Source organism: Schistocerca nitens, unplaced genomic scaffold (assembly GCF_023898315.1).
Source record: "Schistocerca nitens isolate TAMUIC-IGC-003100 unplaced genomic scaffold, iqSchNite1.1 HiC_scaffold_376, whole genome shotgun sequence".
Classification (NCBI taxonomy): Eukaryota; Metazoa; Arthropoda; class Insecta; order Orthoptera; family Acrididae; genus Schistocerca; species Schistocerca nitens.
In genome coordinates this window covers 2,512,802-2,538,934 of record NW_026045910.1, presented here as the reverse complement: position 1 = coordinate 2,538,934, position 26,133 = coordinate 2,512,802, and the positions used below count along the sequence as shown (strand labels likewise).

At 34.5% G+C, this 26,133-nt stretch overlaps 1 protein-coding gene across 1 annotated transcript in view; it reads left to right on the top strand.

Annotated features, from left to right (window-relative positions):
- The window catches only part of LOC126229630 (protein TsetseEP-like), a 57,630-nt gene that overhangs the window by 17,224 nt on the left and 14,273 nt on the right, over positions 1–26,133 (top strand). The window contains exon 2 of the mRNA XM_049942371.1: positions 21,496–21,725. Within this exon, the coding sequence (XP_049798328.1) occupies positions 21,496–21,725 (230 nt within the window). The remainder of the gene's footprint in view (positions 1–21,495; positions 21,726–26,133) is intronic.

The window sequence follows — 26,133 nt, the reverse complement described above, 5'->3', positions numbered from 1 at the left end:
CCTTCGTTGATTCCTCTTTGGTCAGATTGATCTCATCTGCCAATCTACCTGGAGGAATGTGCCCAGTAGTATCTGCAATTACTTCCGCTAGATCTGCGCAACCCACACTGCTACCGTTTGACAGTATAACGTCAGCTATAACCTCATACACCCTGTAATCTACGTGCTTTTCTACCAATCGTGTCCTTAATACTCTCGCAATGTTTAAACTGGAGTTTTGCGTCGGATGGGTCGGCTACTTCTACCACTATAACTTTCGGTAAGGTCTGCCGGTTAGGGCCAGAACTTTCCGTTACTACTTCAACATCCAACTCCTGCGGGACGAAACACGACGAATCTTGCTCGTGCTCCCCATTAACATCAACTATTTCTGGTAAAGTCTGCCGGTTAGGGCCAGAAATTTCTATCACTCCACAAATACTATCTTCCTGCGGGACGAGACGCGGCAAATCCTGCCCGCGCTCCCCATAAACACTTCTCCCGTACAGGCCCCTATAATCTCTTAGATCGTCGTATAAGCGACCGAACTGCCTTAACCAGACCTCATCCCTCTCTGCATCCCCTCCCTCGATGACGGACGTGTTATCCGACATCTGATCTTCTCTCAACAATTGCGAATCATTCTTAAACTCAATCTCCAGTTCCGCGGTGGGTGTTACAGCTGCCACTTTATAATCGTTTTTCGGAACCCTACTTAAATTGTTCTCCCTGACAGTGAATGTATTTTCTTCTGCCGTGTCTACAGCTGATCTACTATTTGTGGCGCACTCCTTTCTCTTAACACTGGCACACTCTCCCGCCATTGATTATTCCATACGGAATTTTCATAACGATGACACCTGGGTTTTCTCCTGTTATTGGGCCGCCAAAATTTCTCCACGCCCTGTCGGCCCCTTACCGGCGCGGCTAATGGTTTTCCTGTCTCGTCCCAGCAGATCGGCTCCCCAGATGCTGCTGAGGCGGCTTATCACACCCTCTGGCGTTATTACTATTCTGTGAAGACCGTATCACGTTAGTATGATACTGTTTTCCGTCATTCCTGTTATTATTTTCATTGTACCGATTGTTATTACGGTCCGAACCATTATTGTTATTGCTGCCATGGTTGCGGTATGCATTATTCCCATGGTTATCGTTGCTGTGGTTCTTGTGGTACCCGTCGTTACCACGGCCTTTACCACTGTCGCGATTATTGCGCCAATTGTCCTCGTCATCAACTCTTTCCAGGAAATCATTGATTGTCTTGTAATTGCTTCCTACGTAGAGTTTTGTATCACCTGGAAACTTCTTGTAGAGTTCCCAGACTATTTCGTATTCCGTGCGGCGATCACGCAAATATTCCAACTTGCGGATCAAGCCCTCACAAAACTCCTTCATCGAGCCACGCAAATTCGCATCGAAAAGTCTCGATACGACAAATTCGCGCCAGACACTTTGTTGTTTTTGCTCTGATCAGTATTCGGCCAGAAACAAATTTTTAAACTCTTCAAAAGTCAGGTTCGTGATGTTGAGGTTTAAGCCCCAACGCTTGGAACCACCAGCAAACACGTCAATAACCGCATTAATTTCTCTCTCATTAGTCCATGATCTGGGTAAAACTCTTTCACAATTTTTAATGAAATCCGTCGCGTGTATACCGCCGTTTTTAAAGGGGTCTAACCGCTCCTCTTTCGTCAACAATTCCGAACTATGTGCACAGATTGGCACATAGCTCTGTCTTTCGTCAAGTTTCTTTTCTAATTCCGACACTATCGTAATTACTTGGCAAGTGGTTGTCGCAAGCGTTTCCACTTCCCTCTTTTTCTCTTCGCAGGTATTAGCATACTTCCTCACTTTAGTATCTCCTTCGGATACTAAAGTCTTTAATGTTTCCACCTCATGTTGATCCTCTTTTTTCACTAATTGAAATTGTTCCGTCACCTTATTCTCGATGATCGGAACAAGTGCTAATCCTACACTTTTCTCGATTCTGCTAATTTATGTTCGCAATTTCCGCCTGAACGCCTATCATTTCCTGTTTAAGATTACCGATTTCGGTATTAATCACAATAATATCTTCTTGATTTTATCAACTTTTGTGTTAACAACTCCAACATTGTTGTTAACAACATTAATAGCTTTGTTCTGATTGTCCAGCTTCCAATCAATTTTTTCAGACTGAGCTTCTTGCTTGGGAGACTGAGCTTTAATTTCTGCCGATTGAGTTTCTATCTTGCTAGATTGAGCCTTGATTTCGTTAACCAAAACATTCAATAAATCACTTAAATTCCCAGAAACCAGCAGTTTTACTTCCGTAGCGGGTGCCTCTTTAATTGTCCCCCGTATTCGTCATCAAGGGGTTCAGATTTGATTTTTACTTCCGATTCCGAAAAATTTTCTTATGTTTGGAATTCCATTTCTGCTCTTTGTTGCGTTTCGGCCTGCCCCTGAACCATGGGTTCCGCATTTCCCACTGTTCGACCGATTGTTCCGTATCCAAGTCTACCAAATTTTGGTAGTAGTTGCCTTCACTCATCTTAATAATTTTCAATATAAATGCCAAATCTAATTAGGGTTCCTCCCACTACTTATTCTCACTGAAGAACTACCTGCTCGTAACCAGTACTTTGTTACGAGATTTGCACAACGCAAAATTCATATCCAGTACAACCTCAAATCCGAAGATTTTCCTGTCACTAGGTCGCCACGTGTAACCTCCCCCTCACTTATCGACCTTAATGACAGTGAAAAATTAAACCGCGTGCATGTAATGGAAATTTGGGAAAAGCAATCATCACCGAATTTAATTTGTCAGTAAAGAGGGAGGAAAGGGTTACATCTAAATGAATGGAAAAATGCAAATGAAATTGGTGGAAATTAATTTTGAGAAAAGGGCTTTAATTAGATATTTGAGATTTGGGGAAACTTTTGGTGTATTTTTATCAATTTCCAAGTACCAGTTTTCATCTTTATCCATATGTCTTTCTAATGGATAATTATTCCTATTTTGGAAAAAAAGCATGACCTAAAACATTTCCTTTTCCATCTAACTCCTTTGGACAATGTTGGCCATTAAATTCATATAAATGTATTCGTCTTTTAACTGTAATTAAAATATCAGGATCATTCATATCATGAATAAACTGAATACCACTATATTTCTGCCATAAACTAAAAGGTGCATTTGTTAAGTCTAATACTCTTTTATTTGCTCCTTTATAATTCTTTTTATTCCAATTACATGTACCAGAATTATAATTACCAAATGAATCTTTTACACCACATCTAAGTTTGTTCATAAAACGTAAAGTTTCTTCATTTAATTCACCAGTAACCTCAAGATTGTGTGTTAGTTGAAATAACATTAATGATTCTCTTAAAAATTCATCACTCACTTGGGTTATGTCAGTTTTTGGTGAAATATCTAAGTAACCACAATTAGCTAAATATTTAGCTACCTCATTCTTTTGCAAATCTAAGTCTGGTGCAGCTGCTATTATTTTCACAAACAGCAATAACAGTAATATCTTCATTTAAAATATAATAGATAACGTTTTTTCATTTACAATTTAATTTAATCATAAATACAAACTACAAATTTCACATATTGTTTATTTTTTGCAAACTAATAAAAAATATTTCTATTAAATGGAGCCGATTGTAGACATCATCAACAACAAGCTTACATACAACAATAAACAAGTTTTAATGATTATTGATGAAGAAATTAATCCATGGTTTAAAGCTTTTAAGCATATTGATGAAGATGATAAAATATTATTAAAACTTTTAAACCCTACCAATTTAGATGTATTAAAACGCAATGTAAAATCTACTATTTTTACCAATGAAGGTGGCCTTTACTCTTTAATTGTAAAATAAAAAAAAAGAAGAAGCTAAACAAATTAAAGGATGGGTTACTCTTGAAGTTTTACCATGATTAGAAAACATGGTGAATATAAGATTAGAAAAGAGATGATTGAAGCTTAGAAATATCAAATAAAACACAAAGATAATTCTATACAACAATTACAAGAATTGAATAAATTAAACACAAAAATAATTCAATTAAAAAATGATAGAATTAAAATGGGAGATGATCATATTCGGAATTTGAGAGAAACAGTTAATATTGCTTCGAAAATAATAGGTAAAAGAAATGAGGAAATAAATAATTTATTACCACATGTAGTTCCTAAAACAATTAATGAGAACTTAAGACCAACATCCATTCTCTTAAAATTATTTGATGATGAATGTGAATATGATTATTATGTCATTAGAACACAACAAAAACATTTACAGAAACAACTATATAAAATAGAAGATAGACATCCAAATTGTGAAGAAATGTTAAGATTGAATTATAATCGTAATTCAATAAATTTATATCAAAGAATGAAAGGAAATGTAAGGATTGACTGTCATATGAACTACTTCAATATTTTGAATAACTATACACAAGAACAATTGGTTCATGATATAACGAGTCAAACTGAAACTATTGTGTGAATTATCAAAACCTAACCATTTAACATAAACTTTATCAGCTTTCTTTTTTGAAACTATTTCAACTAAGTATACATCTGGAATTTCGTTTTCTGTAGTTCTTGTTTATAAAAATTTTCTTTTATATCTTTTAATTAATATGTAATTGGACTAGAATGAATAACATCTTCAATTTCAAGTACTTCTGTTGACCAACTAGGTGTATATCCTTTTTCAAAATCACCTTTATGTCTACTAATTCTAACTTTACAACCTTTTTTAAAATGCCTAGCTTTTCACTAGATATAATGTAACCTATTTTTAAATGTTTTAAATTGACTTCATTTTTATTATACAATGTTTTGTGTTATATTAATCAATCAGATCTTCAACTAAATTTATCCATTTATAATTTCGTTGTAAAGAAAATTTATTCCACATCTTTTCTTTAAGTGTTCATTAAAACGTTCAACAACAGATGCTTTTAATTCTGAAAAAGTAGAATAATGACTAATGTTATATTTTTCATTAATTTTTTAATCTCTTTGTTATAGAATTCTTTACCATTACCCGTCTGTAAATTATTTGGTCGTCTATCTATAAAATTTTTTTGAAAAGCATCAACTATGTTCCTACTTATTTTATATTTAATAGGAACAGCCCAAGAACATTTCGAAAAGACATCAATAACAGTTAATAAATATTTATATCCTTTATTTATTTTAGAAATATCTTTTAAATTACCAGAATCCATTTCAACTAAATCAGCTTGCCATAATTAATCTATATTTAAAAAAATAACATTTCTCCATTTAAAATTCTCTCTCATTTGTTTATGTAAGTCATTAATTATATTTTCACAAATATTATTTAAACCTTCACCAGCACTTACAAAAATGTTTTAACAAATTTACTCTTTTTAGATTTACAACCTGTAAAAAGACTCAATTCTTTGTCATTCATTTTTAGTTGTTACTCTATGTGGATTATGTGTTTCAGGAAACTTTTTACACTTTAAACAATAAATATGATAATCATGTGAAGTATGATTTTCCACTTATATAGATAAAAAATTTATTAAAGTTTCAATTATTTCACCAAATACAATTACATTTACATCTACAGGAACAGTTTTAACAGAATCATTCAATATTACAGTTATAAAATTTTATTTATGTCCCATTATTTGAATATTACTATTTATTTTATATAGCTTATCAGCTATGCTGACTGTTATATCAAAATCATCGAAGTTTAAATCCATATTTATATTTTTACCAACAATAATTATTCTTTTATGTTTGAAATCATATTCATAATAATACATTTTTTGTTCACCACCTGTCATAAAAGTAAATTCCATTATTTGTTTATCATATACTTTTTCTTTAAGATTACTTAACTGTTCTAAGTATGGTGTTAAATCTGGTTTTGACAAATAATCTGAAAAAGCTTCTTCTACTGCCTTTTTTGTAAAGAAATTCTTAAAAGTGTTACAGTTATCTTGATGAATCTGATTAATTTTTTCATTAAATGGTGTATTGGTGACATAGTTATTAAATTGTGTTAGAATGCTCATAAATTCTGGTTTTGTAACATAATCTGTTTTTTTAGTATTGTTTGTTAACTACATCTTTTGCATCAATTGGATCATTTACATTGGCAAGTCTTCTATTTTTGAAACCCATATAGCCTTTAGTTACATTAAAAATAGCATTAAATTCTTTTTGAAATTGTTTAATTGCATTAGTTATCATTGGATAAAATTGCTTAATGATATTTTCAATTTTTTCTAGATCGAATGTAGATGTATTAACTACATGTTCACTGTTTTTAAACAAATGTATCTTATTTCCAAAAATGTCCATTTATTATATCTAAAATATTATTAAAATTATAATTTTCACAAAGCAATTTTAAAACAAAAAGACACAAATGACCACATATTACTTCAGGAAAATTTTGTATTATTCCTGTATTGTAATAGTTAACTACTTGTTTTGGTATATTACCAATAAATGAATAAAATACAAATTTTTATCTTTATTTTTATACTAACAAATCCAATGTGTACCAGGATTATCAGATGTATCTAAATTTACTATACCACATTCAATTTTAATTGGTTTTTTTACTAATGCACCAATCATATATACACCACAAAAGTGTTTAATTTTTAATTGTTTAGTAAGTTCTTCTACATCATAATTGCTTAATGCATTAGGATATTTATTAATTACTTTTTAGAAATTTTTTGTTTTCCTTATTCCAGTTCCAGATTTCTTTTCTATTTCTACGTTATGTCTTTTTTGTTCTTCATATTCCTTCTTGTTTATAACTGCATTTGCAATTGCTGCAGATCCACCAGCTGAAGAACCAATTGTTGCTAAATATGTTAATGCAGCTAATAATAATGGTAAAAATCTTTCTTCATGTTGCGTTAATCCCTTACCATCTTTCTTTTTTGTTAGATATTCAATAATTTTTTAACAGGAATAGCTAATGTAACAGGCAAATTTTCACCAACTTTCTTTTCTGTTTTCTTTTTTGAACATCTGTTAAAAATGGTTCAATTGCATTTAATTGTTCATAATTTAACATTAATTTAATTGACTTTGGTTTGGTTTGCCACTAGGTAGTAAAGTATAATCAATTGTTAAGTTATTCATTTATATAGTTAAAAATTTAATAAAGATTTTTATACTTCTATTCTACATAACTCCATAAAAGCTTCATTCTGCAGCTTTTCTTTACTTCATTTTATTTGCATTCTAAGTTTATTTCTATTTCGTGCCATTCTGGATCTTGCATATGTTTATGATAATCTATTCTATGTTTTTTTTCTCTTGATTTCTTGTCTTTTCACGATTGTAAGAATATGCTAAAAGTACATTTAATAAAATCGACTTGTCATATTTTTCTGTTTCATTCTGCTCTTCTATTCTGAATTCTTTTATTGATGAATCTACAACGGATTTTACATATTCAATTCGAAAGTTTTCAACACCTAAATGTCTCATATGAACTGAAATAGGTTTTGGATTTCCATTTCTTGCATCACATCGATGTACTGTCATTCTTAAACATAATTTTGTTGTTATACTTCCAATGTATATTTTATTGTCAATGCTGTTTGCAATCTTGTATATTGTACCATGTAGTACATTCATATAGATACAGGAAATTTTATTAGAGAAAAAATAATAACAAACATTTCATGAACCCCAACCATTCTCATCAACATCAATTCCCATACCTAGTTTCTGTTTACCATACATAATGCCTCTAACTGCTGTTGCAACCATGTTCTCTTTAAAACTAGAATCATTTGCTGGCATTCTTTCCTTTGCAGCTATCTGAAGTTATTTATCTGCTTCATGTCTAGTTTGCAAATCTTTATGATCTCTGTATGCGATATCATGCTGTTTACAAGCTTCATCTAATGGATTTATTCCTGGATCACCATGTGTTAGTCTTTCTTCAAGTTTAGTAAATGGTCCACAATAATTATATCCTGGTAGATGCATCCCAGGCATTGGAACATTATTTAAAACCCAATTGACTAATCCTTTTCCTTGTTTATCACTTCGCCAAAATATATGTAGATTATTCAAAAATCTAATTAAATATGGAATTACTTATAGATGATCAATTATGAAATCACTAAATTTATTTGTTAACATTTGGGCAATACTAACCTTTTCATTATGGTAATTCTTATTTCCAGCTAATTCTACACCATGAATTACTGCTAAGCTATCAATTAATTGTGTAACATCATTCATCCAAACATATTCAATTGGTTTATCTGCATATTTTTTAATTAATCCTTCACCTATTTTTTCAGGAGTACTTATTTCTGAATCATCTATAGTATGTCTTCTTAAGTTTGGAAAATAATCATCCACAATTGGATTTATCAAATATTTATATTTATTACCTTTACTTGATCTAATTTTACTTGGATTACTATCAGAATACAATGCGCTAGAATCATATCTGCATAATTTGATAAATCTACACCATTGAATTTTTCATTCATATCATCTATAGTAATTTGTTTTTCAGTTAAAAGTCACTTTAATCCATCGGTACTTTCATATGTTTTTTCACCAATTTTGAATTTATCTCCATTGAATTCAACAGGTAAATTACCAACATATTTAAACATGCCAACAGGTTTTAAACCAAAAACCTTATCTTCCTATGATTGATGTACTTTAACATTATTTCACTAACATTTATCTTTTTAGTTTCATTTTGGCTACTACATTCTTTTTCTTCTTGGTATTTATTCAATATATCTTGAACTTCTGATTCACTTAATGCATAATCATATTTTCCAGGAATATCATCAGACCAATCTTTTAATGGTTTAATTGGTTCTAAGTCTCCAAAATCTATATGATGTCGATATGGAATCCTTTGTTTTTCTACTTCTCCATTTTCTTCAATTGCTTTTAAAACATTACCACCTAATCCTTCGATTCCTTGTTTAACTTGTTCAATTGCTTCAATAACAGGTTGATCTTCCTTTTTATATTTATCATATTCTGTTCTTGGTTGCTTTTTTTCAAAGCTTAAATTGTTCTTTTAATCCTTCAGCTTTCTTTTTATTTTGTTTAGCTTGTTTAACAACTTTTTCATCGTACTTTGCAAACATTTATTATGGAAGAAAAACGATTGTGTTTATGTTTATGTTTCTGTTTAATGTTTAAGTTTACATTTGTGTTTAATGTTTATCTTTAATGTTTATGTTTATGTTTCCACTTATGTTAGTGTTAATGTTTATGTTTAATGCTTGTTTGTAAAAATTAATAAGGTAATGTGTTTTAATTATACATATATCATAATAATAACAACCACATGTGTCTGATCCACGTGCAGCATTATCGTTAGACCATGAACAATTTTTAAAATGTAGATCACAAATGGATTCTACTTTTTGTGATTTCTCATATTTTTTTAAGTGCTCAAGGGCTGCTTTTAATTAATTTATATGTTCAGGTAAAACACCATGATCTTGGTCTAATAGACATGTAATATCATTTTTTAATGTGTCCATTCATTAAAGATAAAAATTAATTAAAGTTTCATAAAATGTAGTATTTTATTTCTAAACTTACCTTCATTTGGTTTTCTAGATATTATCTATTGTGAAAAATCCAAACTCATCATTCCAACATTTGCTACACATTTCTTTAAAATTATCAAACTTTAAATCTCCACCAACAAATTCATGATAAATATGATTTAAAACATATTTTGTCTAAAGATATTTAAAAAATTTATATTGTCTCTAACTGTTTAGGTATTGTCGAATAACTTTGAGCTAAATAAAAGAAATCTATACCTTTTTGTCTGCCTCTAGTAAAATATTCTCTTAGAATATCTTGATTTTCTAAAACGAAATCATCGAATACCACAACTGAATTGTCTTCACATTCATCTAAAGGAATAATTTTTTCGTCATTTTCAATAAAAGTAACAATATTTTCATTAATTTTATCTTCAATTGTTTTACATTGTTCTATAATTCCTGATACTTTGGCTGATCTCAGCTTTTTGAATAAACATATAAATCATTAATTTTATTCCACTTTAACCATCCTGGCTCTGAAATATAATTATCAATCATTAATGTTGTTTTTCCACAACCACTTGCTCCAATTATTGCACATCTAATAGAATTTGGTAAAAGTTTGTTTGTTTTTTAACTTATTTCCTGGAATTCTTACTCTAGGTTCCCAATCTGTTTCATTCATTCATTTAATTTTTTTTTCAGTAGTAAATGAGTAGATTATTTGAACTTAGTGATAAATCTAGTATATTTAGAAAAAGATTAACTGTTCCAATACGCGATAGTTACATTAATGTTTCACTAGTTGTTTTTTATTCAACTTTAACACCAAATATTACAACAAGAAATAATAAACTTTATTGTGATGGAGAAACGATAGAAACTCTTATAGGTCAATATAGTCTGAAAAATTTAGAAAAATTTATTCATTCGAAAAAACCTAATAGACATATTAAAGCAGATGAAATTTTAAACAGAATTGTAATTGAAAGTGATGTAAAATTGTATATGGATGTAGCAGATAGTATTGGAAGTTTACATGGTTTTAGTAATCAAATTATTTTACCAAATGAAAACGCTGTAGCTAAAGATGTTCCTAAAATAATTCCTTTTCAATTAATAAATATAAATTTTAATCTTGCTGATGGAATGTATGTAAAACATAATGATCACTTTCATAAAGAAACTAATATTATTGCTTCATTTAAACATAATGCTGAATTTGGTGGATCAATAATTTATGAACCAAAATATCCTGTAAATGTTCCTATTTTTTATACAATTCAAAATTTAGATGTTACTGTAACTGATGAAAATGATAATTTAATTGGCTTTAATGGTGCTACTGTAACAGTTGTTTTAGAAATATCTTAATTTCTTAGTCGGAGACTAAAGTCTGCTTTAGCTAACGCTAGTAAAATTTTTCCTTAATAAAAAACTGCGTCATGAATAATATTTAAAGTTATCAATTTTACTCATTCCCTGAGAATGAGAAAACTAAAAATAATTTAAATGTTCTTAACAAAGATACAGAAATTGTTATAAATATTGGTGATGGTTGGCTTCATCCAAATGATGCACAATTGTACATGAATTTTAGTATTATTGGAAATGATGGAACAGATTATCCAACTTATGATGGAAAATCAAATAAAAAATTAATTGATAATTATGTAGCGAAACTGTTTGATTTTACAACAATAAAGAAAGGAAATAATATTTCATCTAGAATCGCGCATCCTTTTATTTCTTCTTCAGTTTTATTACATCTAACTTCATCTGTTACTGATAAAATAAGTTTAGAAGGACATATAATTATTACAGGAAAAACAAATAGTAAAAGAAATGAAGTACTTTATCCATTATCAACACTCGGTGGATTTTTTAAAGATTATAAAGAAATTACGTGGGAAGGAGATTTAACTTTTAAGGGGATACGGAATCACCTATCCCCGCAATGTTAATATATGCCTACTATAGGGAACATTTTCTCACAAACTACTGGAGACAGAGAGGTAAAAATTTTACTGTATGTGCATTCATATGTTACAACAATACTGAAACAACAGTTTATTGTCAAAGTATTTTCTTACAGAGATATTGTACATTTATTTTTAAGTAAATTTTTTCCATCGCTTTTTACTAGACTATCACCCCTAAGTCTTTTGTAAATCAAGTAATTAAAAAATCGTTGTTTCAGTATGTAATAGGGACCTATGTCACTACGTCATAAAAATTTCAGACTTCTAGGTTGACCAGTACCTGAGATAATGTTCCTAGATGAAGTAAAAAGTAAACTTACGGGAAACGGAGAAAGAAGATTAAAACATTCCTGATCCGTAGCTAATACCCCCTTCACAGTCTTCATAATCATCTTCAAGTCTTCTTTTGTTACCCCTCTGCACCTGTCTTGCTTTTTTCACTAATGTCTTGATTATATTATCAGCATGCCTTAGTCTGTGCTGATCTAAAAAGAACATAGCACGTACCGTACGGGAACCAACACACATACCCAACTTTTGAAGGACCTGGCATTTAGTTATATTTCCAAGATTGAAGGTTGCCACAGCATCATACACACCAAAATGTAGTGTATTAATTCCGACAAACACTGTTTTTGGGAGACGATGCCATATCACACTATTCAAGCACTCGTTGGGGTTCTGCGTTTTTCCGTGAAGACATTTCATCAGAAGACTTCTGTCAGCCAGATCTCTGAAAATGGGCTTTATTTCTGCCATGATGGCTGATGGTAGACTGTGGTGGTGAATGTATTTCTCTCCTGTTGTTAGTCCCCTATTGTATTTACACCAGCTGTTTTCACCTTTGGGGCACAAACCATGTTGTGGATGCTCATCCGTGGATGCGGTGTGGAAATATAAAGCCCATATAGCTCTCCTCATTTCTTCAAGATTGCCTGTATTTTGCCTGATTGCAAGGCCATAGCAGTTCTGAATGTGGTCTATTATGGAATCAGTCAATCTTCCTCTGCCATCCAAGGTTTTCCCATCATCTAGTTTTTTCCCTTTCATAACTGATTTTAACCTTCTCAGCCTGGCACCCATTCTCTTCTGCACATGTCCTATACATTCAAGTTTGCTTATATTTACACTGTTCCCATATGGTTTGCTTTCCAAAACTTCTTTGAATGCTTTAGAGTCACCATCTCCCAGATATTTGACATAGCGAACATTATACCACTGTGAAGAGCGATGAAAAATTTTCTTCACCCCAGCAACCTCCATGCCACCACTACTACCATAATAATTAGCAATACAGTCATCACTGTGTTCATTTTTCAGCCTGCCTGTGCACCTACAGTATTTAGACATAATTGCAACATCAATAACCTTGCCAGTATCAACACTAGTTGCTGTTACAACACCATTGTTGGAGGTGTGGCCCCTTTTCTGCCACGTGCCATCAAACGCCACTGTGAGGTCACGACTGCCGTCATTTTCTTCCACTGCTTCTTCCACAGCAACCTGCATTGACTTCTGTGCTACATCTTCAACTGCAGATCCTAGTACATAATTGTAAGCTTCAAACTTTGAAGGTGCACTTGGAAGATTTAGAACACCACATAGCATATCACCAGCTGCTTTGCCCTTACCAATTGCTCGCAATCCATAAACTAACCTAATATTTACACTATAAAGTTCAGTTTTCTTGTATCCATTATTTACAGTTACTGAAACCGAACTTGGAAACTTACAGCTGTATTTACAAACACTGCATATTAAATTAAACTGGGCAGCCAGGCCAACATGGGATTCTACTTTCAGAGAAACGTTTCCATGACATTTTTTGCAGCACAAACTGTTTTCAAGAGCTTCACACAATATATTCGTATCAATGAGTTCAAAAACTTCATTCCCTCTATCAAGTAAATTATATTTCTCTTCCAAATCTCTTAGTTTTTTATGAGAAGCACTGTTTTCATTTGGTGTAAGTTCGTTCGGCAAATCAGTAATAAGTGGATTCACATTTTCCAACAGTGATGATGATGAACTGCTTTGCTTTGCTAATGAATCATTATTTCTTTTCTTTTGCCAGTTCACACGCTTTTTAAATACTTTTGCTTTAGCTCTAGGCATTTTCACTGCGAAAAATGAAGCACTAAATACGAAATAACTCAACAACAACTACTTTCTTATATCACACTGTTTACAAAACAGTCCCGCCACAAAGTCAAAGAGTAACTTGAGGAAACCAGAGAGAAACATTTTCGGGCAACTAGTGTATAAATAGTCGCTGGAAACCGGGATATTTGAATTCATGTCACTTTAAAGGTACTGCCAAAAAGTTCATGGTCAGCCATGAGAGACGTGTATAACTAAAGCGCAATACCCGATCTCACAAATATATAAAAATAAAATAGTTATAATTGTAGTAGAGCTATGTATGATACGTCATTTTAAAGAGGAAACATGGCAGAATATAATACGCCAATAAAAAAAATTCGATTTTTTAACCCAAAATCCGATTCTGTATCCCCTTAAGGTGTATGCATCGCCGGCGATGGGTGAAGCATGACAGAATCTTTGACCAGCGAGTAGTTTATTGTTAGTGTTGCTTGTCGCGAGTCTGCGCGAGTCGACAGTGGTAGTCGGAGTCAGTCTGCAGTAGTAGCAAGTGGACTGCAGTAGGGAGTCGGCATGCGTCGGCTGTGTGCTCTGCTCGTGACTCTGGAGGATGAGTATTGTTATAGAAGGTAAAGAAGCAACCTTGTGCATTTTTAATAATGTATGTTAATTGTAATTTAATTTGTTAAAAAATGCCCAATAATATTTTTTTATAAAGTAACTTTTTTAAAGAAAAGCATTCATTTCAATTTAAAGAATTTTTCCACTCCTTTGAAGAAAAAGCATTCATTTCAATTTAAAGAATTTTTCCACTCCTTTGAAGAAAAAGCATTCATTTCAATTTAAAGAATATCTCCTATGCATTCCTTCCAAGAATATATATATATATATATATATATATATATATATATATATATATATATATATATATATATATATACACACCAGCATTGCACGAAGCTGTGACGATAAATAAGTGCAGATATAGTTGCAGTTTTTATTGAGGTAAGAATTTGGTTTTGTTATTCAGAATACAGGGCCGAAGGTCAGCGCTGCTGTCCTTATAAAATTTACCAGATATTTCTGTTAGGAGGTTACATTTCGTAGATGATTCATTATTTAATCAACATTATTGTGTGGTTTATGGTCAATTTTCATTTATCATTTTTGTGGGGAGTTTACGCTTGGCTCCATTTTGCATTATTATTAAAGATTATTTTTGTTGGGAGGTTACACTTGGCACCATTTCAAATTATTATTTAACAAAATTTCATGTGGAGCAGTTACACTTGGCGACATCCGGCCAGGATCGTATTTCTTTGTGAATCTTCTGAGAAGTAGTCATATATCTGCTCTTATTTACTTAAATGTAATTAGCATTTGGCGCAACGCATTTACTAATTTGTCACTCTTGCTTTCACAGATCAGCAATTTGTTGCTCTTTGTTATAATTGTGTTTGTTGCATTTTGCATTGTCTTTGTTTCATTAGTGAATAATTTTGATTTGTGTAAAAATGCCACGAAAAACTTATCAGTACATCGCGATGTACAATGAGTGAAATAGCCGATCCGAATAATTTGACAGATAGTATCTGTGACACTCAGTGTAATGATGACAATCCTTCAATTACAGACAATCAGTGTGTACCGACCACTAATGTTGATTTTGATTCTAGTGATGAACAGACGAATTCAGCTGTGTCCTCTGTTAATTTAGCGACAGTTGATGATGCGGGACGTTCTGCTACAATGAAAGCTGCCCAGCTTGACACACCCGGTTTACGAAATTTATGTAATGAACAGAAATTTTTCTAACGAAAATTAACAGTGTACTCAAAGTACGGCAGATTTATTTGATGCCGATGTAGTGACTAACAGTGCACATCCGATTAGCAAACATTTTCAAGAATCACAAAATGTCCGAATGATTACACAAAACGTGACAATATCAGATACACCATCACACAGCACAGAGAATGGAGTTGCTAATTCTGGCTCGGATCAAATTGTGGCACTGTTGCTACAAATGAACAAACAACTTAATGAAAAAATGAAAATGTTAAACAAATTAATGAAAGTCTTGAACAATCGAGAAAAGAACAAGAATACAACCACAAACAGCTTAGTGAAAGTCTCAAACATCAAATTAATCAAATTAATGAAAAACAAGAAACCTTAATGAAAAATTAGACAACAATTCCAGACAGCTTAGTGAACAGATTACAGCCGTTGCCGCGCAGTGTCATGATACTGAAGAACAATTACGTGTGGAAATGGAGGCTTGCGCTAGGAAAAGTAGTGAAGAAATTAGATCTGTTGCTCAAGAATTAAGGGATATGCAAACAGCTGCAACAGAATCACTCAGACGACATTAGTGCAGTCGGTAAACAATGCTCTGAAAAAGCAACAGTTACGCGACGAGTTTAAATTAATGACAGCAGAACTTTCGCGCACAGTGGATGCAAAAGTAGACGCGAAATTCGACCAACAGAACAGTCAAATTGACGAACGCTTTAATCATCACCTGCAAAACAGTGAAACCCGTTTCCGTAAATTTATACAGGAACAGAATAAAGTAAAGCGACAAGTTATGGTAACAATTACCGCACAGAGACAGGAAGATAAACGTAAATTGTTTATGAAAGCAAAAACATACGAGACAACAATATTGCTACAGTATCGGACGAAATTAATACAATCAAGCGGTTGAACACCGAATTGCGTGATGAAATTTCCGATCTTAAAACAAAAACAGACACATACACAGTAGATTTTCAGACAGTGACCGACAGACTTGAACAATTAGAACTAACACAGAATTCCAATGTCATCAAAGCTGACGTTAAAAAATTGAAGAAACCACACCTAAAATACAAACACAAATTAATGCTTCTGACACTAAAAACTAAATATCAGGTAAAAATACTGACTGAAAAATATGATGAATTGGCCAGTCGTATTGACGTTATTGAAAGTAATAATGACAGCAAATCAGACGACACTTCGCCGATTTCGTTTAATCAAACACCTGAATTCCAAAATTTACAGCAGACAATCAGTGAGATAGATTCGTCTAATAATACATTATGTAGAAAATTGTCAACTTTACAGAAAGAGGCTACAGAGATGAAAAATGTTTCAACGTTTAATACATCACAGCAGACGCCACTTTGCGAACATTTGTCAGACTCACACGGCCAGTATAATTTAGGTAATTTACAGAGACTACGCGACTTAAAATCCGAAGTGACAGACAAACAGATTCTTATGCAATCGTGAATCTGTTCACACATTCAGTGACGAGAACGTTGATTATAAGCAATTTGTATGTGTAAAAAAATCTAAGGTATTTGAAAATGAGAGCATTGGTACACGCATTGAACTGGATATGTCTATTTATTTTTGTACTTTCACCAGCTTGGTCTGTAACGCAGAAACTAGCTTTGAACTGGATAGGACAATTTGCTCTTGAATTTTTACAACAATTTCGTGTAATGCAGAAACTACAATTAGCATGGATACAGCAATTTATTTTTGAATTTTCACTGGCATTGCCTGTAACGCAAAAGCTAAAATGTATTTGCAGCGCATAATTAACCTCAGGGGATTCATTACGCTTTAATGAGTATGTGCCGTAGCGTGCACAGGGCCCCGAGCCGTAGTAGTGCTGTTTCATCTTTAGTTTTCTGCACTGCTGCCTTCTCTTCTACTATCCTTTATATCTATCAAAACAGCTCTTCAACTATTGCTCTACCTAGTATTGAAAAAATAAAGAAAACCCAATATGACAAATTTTACCAAAAGTGAATTTTTTTATTAGGCGCTCAGGAAATGACAACCACGAGAACTTTAATATCAGAGAAAATTTTAATCATCAGTATATGTAAAAAAATTATCAGCAAAAGGAACCACATTTTTAGTAATAGAGGTTTTTCACCACAATAGCAACAAAACCAGCCGGTTAGCATACCTAACCAACAATGCAGTCTACAAGGTCAACCAAGCTTTAATGTTTCGCCACGTGCACGTATAGTCTCAACTCCAACAAATTGGACGAAACCAAACAACTGTAATGCGGATATGTGACCGTTGGATGCAGGAGGGTACGACGGACCGACGTGGTCGATCGCATTCACCTCCTTGCACCACTGCACGTGCTGATAGGCAAATTGTGCGCATGGCAGTGACAGATCGCTCAGTGACATCCCGAACCATAGCACAGCACATTGCGTCTGTAACCCATCATCCAGTGTCTGCGCGTACCATTCGACGCCGTTTACAGCAGAGTGGTCTGTCCGCAAGACGTCCATTGCTTCGTCTACCATTGACGCAGAACCACAGACGTCTCCGTCGCCAATGGTGTGATGACAGACGGCTGTGGACGGCAGAATGGAATGACGTTGTCTTTACTGACGAGGCACGCTTCTGTCTGCAGCACCACGATGGTCGGACTCGAGTGTGGAGACACCGTGGAGAGAGGATGCTGGACAGCTGCAATATGTACCGTCACACTGGTCTTGCACCGGGTATTATGGTATAGGGCGGTATTGGATATTACTCTCGCATGCCTCTAGTACGCAATGCCGGTACTTTAAATAGCCGGCGCTACATATCCGAGGTGCTGGAGCCAGTTGTCCTTCCTTACCTTCAGGGCTCGGCCACAGCCATATTTCAACAGGATAATGCGCGACCACACGTGGCACGCATTGTCCAAAGGTTCTTCGTCAATAACCAGATTGAATTGCTTCCCTGGCCGGCTCGCTCTCCGGATCTTTCGCCGATAGAAAACATGTGGTCCATGGTTGCTCAACGAGTGACTCAGATTACATCCCCAGCTGCCACACCTGATGATCTTTGGCAATGTGTGGAAGCTGCTTGGGCTGCTGTACCCCAGGAACTCATCCAACGTCTCTTTGACTCAATGCCGAGACGTGTGGCAGCGGTGATCTCCAACAATGGCGGCTACTCTGGCTACTGATTCTGGCAGGAACCACATGTCACAGACGTCTGTAAACGTAATCATTTGATACTTGGTCAACATGTTATCTACAAAATAAATCTTGTTGTGCTACCTCTTGTCTTTCTTGGTGTTGCATTTACGGTGGCCAGCAGTGTAATTATTTAAGTATTTGTTGCAGTTCGTTTTGACAGTATGTGTTCTATCGTATGGTATGATGACTGAAGGTTTTGGAAAGACAGCTAGAGAACATATATATATTTTATACACATTTCACTACCTGTTAATTCGAAGTTCACTACTTTTCAGCATAATATGCGTTTCTTCTTTCAGGAGAAATTATTCATGAAATTAATGTGGTATAAATAGTTTATTAAACCTATTTCGTTTATGAATGTGATCACATATACTCTACTTGTTTCATAACCTTGCTACAGCTGACTCATGACGAATGACGTTACACATCATTTGCAGCAATAACTCAAAAGCAAACAAAGTAATTACTGATCCCAAATAATGCTACTACTTTAAGAGAGTTCTGAATAATACTGATCAGCTCTGAATAGTATGTCACTTCAGTAATGACTTCTGAATAATACAAAAAAATGCTTTGTAACTGGCCAATGAATGCCACTGTTTATTGTAATAAGATTAGCTATGATGCCAATGATTATTATAATTACATTAATTATGTATAAATGCTATGCCAATAATTCTCATTTTTCAATAGTGACTTCTTAATAATACAAAAAACAATGATGCTTTGTAGCTGGCCAATGAATGCCACTCTTTATTGTAAGAAGATTAATTATGATGCCCATGATTACTAATTATGTATAAATGCCATGCCAATAATTAACTCATTTTGAATAATGACTTCTGAAGAATACAAAAAAAAATGCTTTGTAACTGGCCAATGAATGCCACTGATTATTGTAATAAGATGGCCAATGAGTGCCAATGACTACTATAATTAACTGAATTATGTTAATACTATGCCATTCATTAGCTTCTGTTTTGAATGATGACTTCTGATGGTTTGTAGCTGGTCAGTGAGTGCCAATGTTCTCTGTAAACAAACGATTTATGAACATTCTGTTATACTACATACATGGTACAGAAATGTTCAGTAACTGGGCGATGAGTGCCACCAATTACTCAAATCAGTTGTTAGACTAGTGTAATTCTCAATGAAGACTACTATGTGACTTAATGTCCTTCACCTTCTGACCTAATTACCAGAAATTACTGCAATAACTATTTGTCCTGTCTATCCTCATGATCATGGAGCACTATATTTGGTTTTTGCATTAATTCTACGTTGGTCTACTTTACAAGAACATGGTGTTGACATGACATGCTGTCCACCACCTTGAGTGATGGAGATATTATGGTCCCACTGTTTGGTGTACCTAGTGTACTACCAAATTGATAGCATGGAATATTATTACGACATTTCAGTGTCTTGGCTACACTGATTTATACTTCAAGGAAAAGAGCTTCAGATTGTCTCACTTGGTGCTGTGCTTCTGTAGAAAGATATGGACTTTCAGTGCAGCTGCGTGCAACCTAAAGTGCTACAACCATGACGCAATCCTTCCTATTCCTTTCCTAATTCTTGTAAAATGAGAAAGTCATATACAGTGCGTGTGCACTTCATTTGTTAACAAGATCAGTTGTCCTGAAAATACTAAAGACTTCTATAGTGCATATGCACTTAATTTCACTCCTTAATATGTTTATTTGTTGTAAAAAATATTACAGAGTTTTACAGTACGTGTGCACTTTGTGCCATTTGTAGTCATTACGTATACATTTTTTTGTGATTCCCAGATATGTTCTGTACTACAGTGCATGTGCACTTTTGCCATTTGTTAATATGTTTTGTATTCATTGTGTATACATTGTCATTGCCTGATATGTTCTGTACTCTGTGCATGTGCACTATATTTTATTTCATGTTCTGCACCTATATATATGTACATATTCTGTTATTGTAAAGTTAGTTAATTATGAAAAATTTGTTGCTCATGGCAAGTCCAATTGACTCACCATCGCTGCCAAATTTTTGCCCCCCCAGTGGAGTTATGTAAGGTGTATGTTTCGCCAGCAATGGGCGAAGCATGACAGAATCTTTGACCAGAGAGTAGTTTATTGTTAGTTTTGCTTGTCGCGAGTCTGTGCTTGTCTGCACGAGTCAACAGTGGTAGTCTGAGTCTGTCTGCAGTAGTAGTGAGTGGACTGTAGTAGGGAGTCGGCATGCATCGGCTGTGTGCTCTGGTCGCGACTCTGGTCAGGACTCTGGAGGATTATTAAATATGCGCAAGGCTGTTATCCTGGCAGGGTCGCCAAGTGTAACTGCTCCGAACGAAATTTTGTTAAATAATAATTTGAAATGGAGCCAAGCGTAAACTTCCCACAAAAATGGTAAATGAAAATTGACCATAAACCACACAATAATATTGATTAAATAATGAATCATCAACGAAATGTAACCTCCTAACAGAAATAATAATATCTGGTAAATTTTATAAGGACAGCAGCGCTGACCTTCAGCACTATTCTGAATAACAAAAGCAAAATTCTTACCTCAATAAAAACTGCAACTATATCTGCTCTTATTTATCGACACAGCTTCGTGCAATGCTGGCGCATATATATATATATATATATTATATATATATATATATATATATATATATATATATATATATATATATATATATTCTTGGAAGGAATGCATAGGAGATATTCTTTAAATTGAAATGAATACTTTTCTTTAAAAAAGTTACTTCATAAAAAAATTATTGGGGCATTTTTTTAACAAATTAAATTACAATTAACATACATTATCAAATATGCACAAGGCTGCTTCTTTACCTTCTACAACAATACTCATCCTCCAGAGTCACGACCAGAGTCACGACCAGAGTCACGACCAGAGTCACGACCAGAGTCACGACCAGAGTCACGACCAGAGTCACGACCAGAGTCACGACCAGAGTCACGACCAGAGTCACGACCAGAGTCACGACCAGAGTCACGACCAGAGTCACGACCAGAGTCACGACCAGAGTCACGACCAGAGTCACGACCAGAGTCACGACCAGAGTCACGACCAGAGTACACAGCCAATGCATGCCGACTCCCTACTACAGTCCACTCGCTACTACTGCAGACAGACTCCGACTACCACTGTCGACTTGCGCAGACTCGCGACAAGCAACACTAACAATAAACTACTCTATGGTCAAAGATTCTGTCATGCTTCGCCCATCGCCGGCGAAGCATACACCTTACAAACTGTAATTTTTACACGTAGTTCATCTTCCGGAGACACTATTTTACATTGGTCTGATAAAAATGATGCTGGAATTGAAATAAAAGATACACTTCCTAAAGAAGGAAAAATAGTTAAAGAATCTATGAAAATTCGTGTACCAGTTAAATATGAACCAAATTATGAACTTTAACAACGTGAAATTATTCTTCTAAATCCTAAAATTCCTATTTCTTTTTATGAACTTCAAACACAAGAAGTTGCCAGATTATCTGGTAAAAACAATTTTGAACTAGATATAACAAATTTCTATAACTCTACAGAATTTGATATGTCATACTTCGTATTTGTTACATTTAAAAAAATCGTAAAAATAATCAGTTAGTTGATTCATCATTATTTGATCATGTTAAACTACAGAATATATATTTAAAACATGGTAGAAATGAAGTTTTTCCCCAAGAAATGTGGAGTATCAGTCCGCCAAATAATTTTCTGAAGGCATATGATGCATTTTTAGATTTTAAACGAATTACTTTACTAAAATCAGATATTGATATTAGTCCATTTAGTTTCATAAATAATTATCCAATTTATGTAATTAATATGACACGTAGAAAGAATGTTGTAACTACACAAAAAACTATGAAACTTTGTGCAACTTTTAATGATAAAATTCCGGATGATACACTTGCTTATGTAATTATGTATGTTAAAAAGAATCTTACATATGATGCCCAACATAGAATACATATTGAAAATTATTAATTATCATTTGCTTCTAAATAAATGAATGAAAAACTTAAAAAAATATGAAAGTGTTAACTTCTTGCTTATATACATTTCTGAAACATTTTAAGAAAAAATTTTAGTATCTTACTTATTAAATTGTTTCTGATTTGTTTCATTTAATCTTATGGCTGATAAAGCGGAAAGTAAATAATTATATATACTTATTCTTTAATGTTGTTGTTGTCTTCAGTCCTGAGACTGGTTTGATGCAGCTCTCCATGCTACTCTATCCTGTGCAAGCTTCTTCATCTCCCAGTACCTACTGCATCCTACATCCTTCTGAATCTGCTTAGTGTATTGATCTCTTGGTCTCCCCCTACGATTTTTACCCTCCACGCTGCCCTCCAATACTAAATTGGTGATCCCTTGATGCCTCAGAACATGTCCTACCAACCGATCCCTTCTTCTGGTCAAGTTGTGCCACAAACTCCTCTTCTCCCCAATCCTATTCAGTACCTCCTCATTAGTTATGTGATCTACCCACCTTATCTTCAGCATTCTTCTGTAGCACCACATTTCGAAAGCTTCTATTCTCTTCTTGTCCAAACTGGTTATCGTCCATGTTTCACTTCCACACATGGCTACACTCCATACAAATACTTTCAGAAATGACTTCCTGACATAAATCTATACTCTATGTTAACAAATTTCTCTTCTTCAGAAACGCTTTCCTTGCCATTGCCAGTCTACATTTTATATCCTCTCTACTTCGACCATCATCGGTTATTTTGCTCCCCAAATAGCAAACTCCTTTACTACTTTAAGTGTCTCATTTCCTAATCTAATACCCTCAGCATCACCCGACTTAATTCGACTACATTCCATTATCCTCGTTTTGCTTTTGTTGATGTTCATCCTATATCCTCCTTTCAAGACACTGTCTATTCCATTCAACTGCTCTTCCAAGTCCTTTGCTGTCTCTGACAGAATTACAATGTCATCGGCGAACCTCAAAATTTTTATTTCTTCTCCATGGATTTTAATACCTACTCCGAATTTCTTTTGTTTCCTTTGCTGCTTGCTCAATATACAGATTGAATAACATTGGGGAGAGGCTACAACCCTGTCTCACTCCTTTCCCAACCACTGCTTCCCTTTCATGCCCCTCGACTCATAACTGCCATCTGGTTTCTGTACAAATTGTAAATAGCCTTTCGCTCCCTGTATTTTACCCCTGCCACCTTTAGAATTTGAAAGAGAGTATTCCAGTCAACATTGTCAAAAGCTTTCTCTAAGTCTACAAATGCTAGAAACGTAGGTTTGCCTTTCCTTAATCTTTCTTCTAAGGTAAGTCGTAAGGTCAGTATTGCCTCACGTGTTCCAGTATTTCTACAGAATCCAAACTGATCTTCCCCGAGGCCGGCTTCTACTAGTTTTTCCATTCGTCTGTAAAGAATTCGTGTTAGTATTTTGCAGCTGTGGATTATTAAACTGATTGTCCGGTAATTTTCACATCTGTCAACACCTGCTTTCATTGGGATTGGAATTATTATATTCTTCTTGAAGTCTGAGGGTATTTCACCTATTTCATACATCTTGCTCACCAGATGGTAGAGTTTTGTCAGGACTGGCTCTCCCAAGGCCGTCAGTAGTTCCAATGGAATGTTGTCTACTCCCAGGGCCTTGTTTCGACTCCGGTCTTTCAGTGCTCTGTCAAACTCTTCACGCAGTATCGTATCTCCCATTTCATCTTCATCTACATCCTCTTCCATTTCCATAATATTGTCCTCAAGTACATCGCCCTTGTATAGACCCTCTATATACTCCTTCCACCTTTCTGCTTTCCCTTCTTTGCTTAGAACTGGGTTTCCATCTGAGCTCTTGATGTTCATACAAGTGGTTCTCTTATCTCCAAAGGTCTCTTTAATTTTCCTGTAGGCAGTATCTATCTTACCCCTAGTGAGATAGGCCTCTACATCCTTACATTTGTCCTCTAGCCATCCCTGCTTAGCCATTTTGCACTTCCTGTCGATCTCCTTTTTGAGTCGTTTGTATTCCTTTTTGCCTGCTTCATTTACTGCATTTTTATATTTTCTCCTTTCATCAATTAAATTCAATATTTCTTCTGTTACCCAAGGATTTCTACTAACCCTCGTCTTTTTACCTATTTGATCCTCTGCTGCCGTCACTACTTCGTCCCTCAAAGCTACCCATTCCTCTTCTACTGTATTTCTTTCTCCCATTCCTGTCAATTGTTCCCTTATGCTCTCCCTGAAACTCTGTACAACCTACAGGTCATAACCAATAGATTGTGGTCAGAGTCCACATCTGCCGCAGGAAATGTCTTAAAATTTAAAACCTGGTTCCTAAATCTCTGTCTTACCATTATATAATCTATCTGATACCTTTTAGTATCTCCAGGGTTCTTCCATGTATACAACCTTCTATCATGATTCTTAAACCAAGTGTTAGCTATGATTAAGTTGTGCTCTGTGCAAAATTCTACCAGACTGCTTCCTCTCATTTCTTAGCCCCAATCCATATTCACCTACTATGTTTCCTTCTCTCCCTTTTCCTACTGACGAATTCCAGTCACCCATGACTATTAAATTTTCGTCTCCCTTCACTATCTGAATAATTTCTTTTATTTCATCATACGTTTCATCAATTTCTTCGTCATCTGCAGAGCTAGTTGGCATATAAACTTGTACTATTGTAGTAGGTGTGGGCTTCGTATCTATCTTGGCCACAATAATGCCTTCACTATGCTGTTTGTAGTAGCTTACCCTCATTCCTATTTTCCTATTCATTATTAAACCTACTCCTGCATTACCCCTATTTGACTGTGTTTATAACCCTATAGTCACCTGACCAGAAGTCTTGTTCCTCCTGCCACCGAACTTCACTAATTCCCACTATATGTCACTTTAACCTATCCATTTCCCTTTTTAAATTTTCTAACCTACCTGCCCGATTAAGGGATCTGACTTTCCACGCTCCGATCCGTAGAACGCCAGTTTTCTTTCTCCTGATAACGACATCCTCTTGAGTAGTCCCCGCCCAGAGATCCGAATGGGGGACTATTTTACCTCCGGAATATTTTACCCAAGAGGACGCCATCATTTAATCATACAGTAAAGCTGTATGCCCTCGGGAAAAATTACGGCCGTAGTTTCCCCTTGCTTTCAGCCGTTCGCAGTACCAGCACAGCAAGGCCGTTTTGGTTATTGTTACAAGCCCACATCAGTCAATCATCCAGACTGTTGCCCTTGCAACTACTGAAAAGGCTGCTGTCCCGCTTCAGGAACCACAAGTTTGTCTGGCCTCTCAACAGATACCCCTCCGTTGTGGTTGTACCTACGGTACGGCTATCTGTATCGCTGAGGCACGCAAGCCTCCCCACCAACGGCAAAGTTTTTCACAAAAGTAAAATATAGGACATTTTTAGGGCTAAGAAAAAGATATACAAATACTTTTTTAGAAACTGTTTTGAAAATAATTTTAAAAAACACGTTTTTAACAGAATTATTAA